General features: G+C 32.7%; 1 protein-coding gene across 1 annotated transcript; it reads right to left on the reverse strand.

Moving 5' to 3' along the window:
• Positions 1-1,072: 1,072 nt before the first annotated feature.
• LOC120134903 (transcriptional regulator SUPERMAN-like) lies at positions 1,073-1,594 on the reverse strand. Its single transcript, XM_039151277.1, has one exon. It carries the CDS (start codon positions 1,592-1,594, stop codon positions 1,073-1,075), a length of 522 nt encoding a protein of 173 aa, XP_039007208.1.
• Between the last annotated feature and the right edge of the window lie 761 nt (positions 1,595-2,355).

The raw sequence follows: 2,355 nt of genomic DNA on the forward strand, positions 1-2,355 counted from the left end.
TTAATTGGTTTGAGTATTTTTTTTATTTGAGTATTTTCTCTTTATATTTCAAACGGGTCTGGAGAACATAAACGAACGAACATAAATGAACAAACGTTCACGAACGTAAATGAACACAAAATCTTCTTGATGTTTGTTTGTTTAATAAATAAACGAACATAAACGAACTTCGCAACAAACGGTTTATTGAACGTTTGGTTCATTTACAGACCTAAATATCGACGTGATAGGTTGAATTTAAGGTTTAAATGATATTTTATTTAAAGTCTAGAGATCAAACTAGATATTAATATATTTTATTAATGTGTCATATCATCGAATTAACATGAGTTAATCGTTCAACAATCCCATTAAATTATCTTTCCTTGCAACCTATAGGTCATTTATCATTAATAGCTCAGATATTTTATAACTATTGATATTCGATATATTAATTAATAAATATGAATAAAGTACAATAGAGATTTAATATAAAGACAATTCTCTTAAAATTTTAATTAATTATTGATATTTAATCTATTGTTGATTTATCTAGATCATATTTTACAAAAGTCTATTACGGAGGCGACCCTCCCAAGTCCCAACCATAATTTAAACCCTTAACCTTAAGGAATTTAATGTTTCCACCTACTAGACCAATTAATTATTAATAACGATTCTCTTAATCGTATTTACTTTATTCACAACATTAAACTTTAAAAATTAATATTATTTAAAACATTTAATATTTCATCTCAATAATCCAATTAATAATTAACTAATAATTAGCCATGCAAGTTTTTCTTAGCCTTTTTTTTAATAAGATAAGCCGAAAGAGGGACAAAAGCAGTTAATGCTGGGTCGAATTGGGCCAACATTTGTTAATGTTTGCTGTAGGGAAGTGAATTTGACGGTCCATATCTCTAACAACATAATTATATTTATATTGGTCCAATAGGTCATGCAGGTAAAAAAATTGGTTCAATACGTGGAGGTGACGATTTCATTAATAAATTTGATTGGAACCATTGTTATTGAAACGTGAACGTTTAAAGCATTAATACACATAAATTTATAATGTTCTTAAAAGTATTTAAGAGCATCCCAATCGAAGTTCCAAGTCCAAATCTTCATCGAAATCACTAATAACGATCGCATTCATCATCTTCAACTTCGAATTCTTCATCAACTTATCGCTGCAACCATCACCGTTGAATTCTTCGACTCTGAAACACGATCCTGCACCCTTCATATAAGTCGAACCCGAGCCCCTCGAACTTCGAGGACCGGCGAAGCCACCGTCGCCACGCCATTTCTTCATTTCACTAGGGAAACCGTAAGACTGTGAAGATGAAGAAGAATACGAGAAATTAGGGTTAGGGTTAGAGCTGAGAAAAGGAGGAGGTGAGTTTCTTAATAACCTAGCTCTCTCTCCCCTATGAACATTCATGTGCCCACCCAAAGCCTGAGCCGACCTTAATTCCCTCTTGCAGAAACTACAAGTGTAAGATCTTGGCGGCCATGGAAACCCACTTAGATTCTTATTACAGTTCCATGAAGAATTCTTAAGGTTGTCGCCTTTGTCTCTCAGACTGTTGATGAAACCGTTCTCCATTGGTAACTAAGTGAAGATCGAAAGGGGAAAACAAGATAGGCTAAGATGATATGAAATCGGTTTATGAAGAAAAGAAAAGAACCCTATTTCTCAGTTGCTGGTATCTGAGATTATATGGCGATGAAATGGGGTTTGGTTTCTCGATATCGGAGAAGAAGGTGATTAAAGTTACGAGAAATTGAACAGGCCATGAAATTCTCTGATCCAGAAGGTGAAAATCATATTGGAAAATATCCATGTTTACGTTTGGCCACTATATATAGAGGTAAAGCAAGAGCAAAATTAAATTAGATTCAGCTCAAAAAAACCGGCTCCAATTTTATATATTTGATTTGGAAAATCTTTAAACAAGGTTTAAATGATAAAATATGATTGATCAACTCGACTAACTAAAATACTTATCCTTGATTACAAAATAATATATGCTCTAAATAATATCAATTACTTGACAATGAACGCTCAATTAACAGACGATGGTGCTTGAACTCGTAATTTAGGAACAACAATGATTTCTTTAACCTCTAAGATAAGTTGGTTCGTGCAAATATCTATGTAACTTAAATACCTACTTTTTACAATAAATTTCAGGGTTTTAAAAAACGGTCCGCGACCGTAATAGTGCCCAAGACGGCCACAATCACGGTAAATCCGAAATAACCGATAACGCGACCGCGACCACGATTTGAAACCCTGATAAATTTATTGTTGTTCAATGTAATCCTTTACCTTTACATTTTATTTAATTTGTTTTTTTATTTTAT

Source organism: Hibiscus syriacus, unplaced genomic scaffold, assembly GCF_006381635.1.
Source record: "Hibiscus syriacus cultivar Baekdansim isolate YM2019G1 unplaced genomic scaffold, ASM638163v2 tig00110600_pilon, whole genome shotgun sequence".
In the NCBI taxonomy this organism is placed as follows: Eukaryota; Viridiplantae; Streptophyta; class Magnoliopsida; order Malvales; family Malvaceae; genus Hibiscus; species Hibiscus syriacus.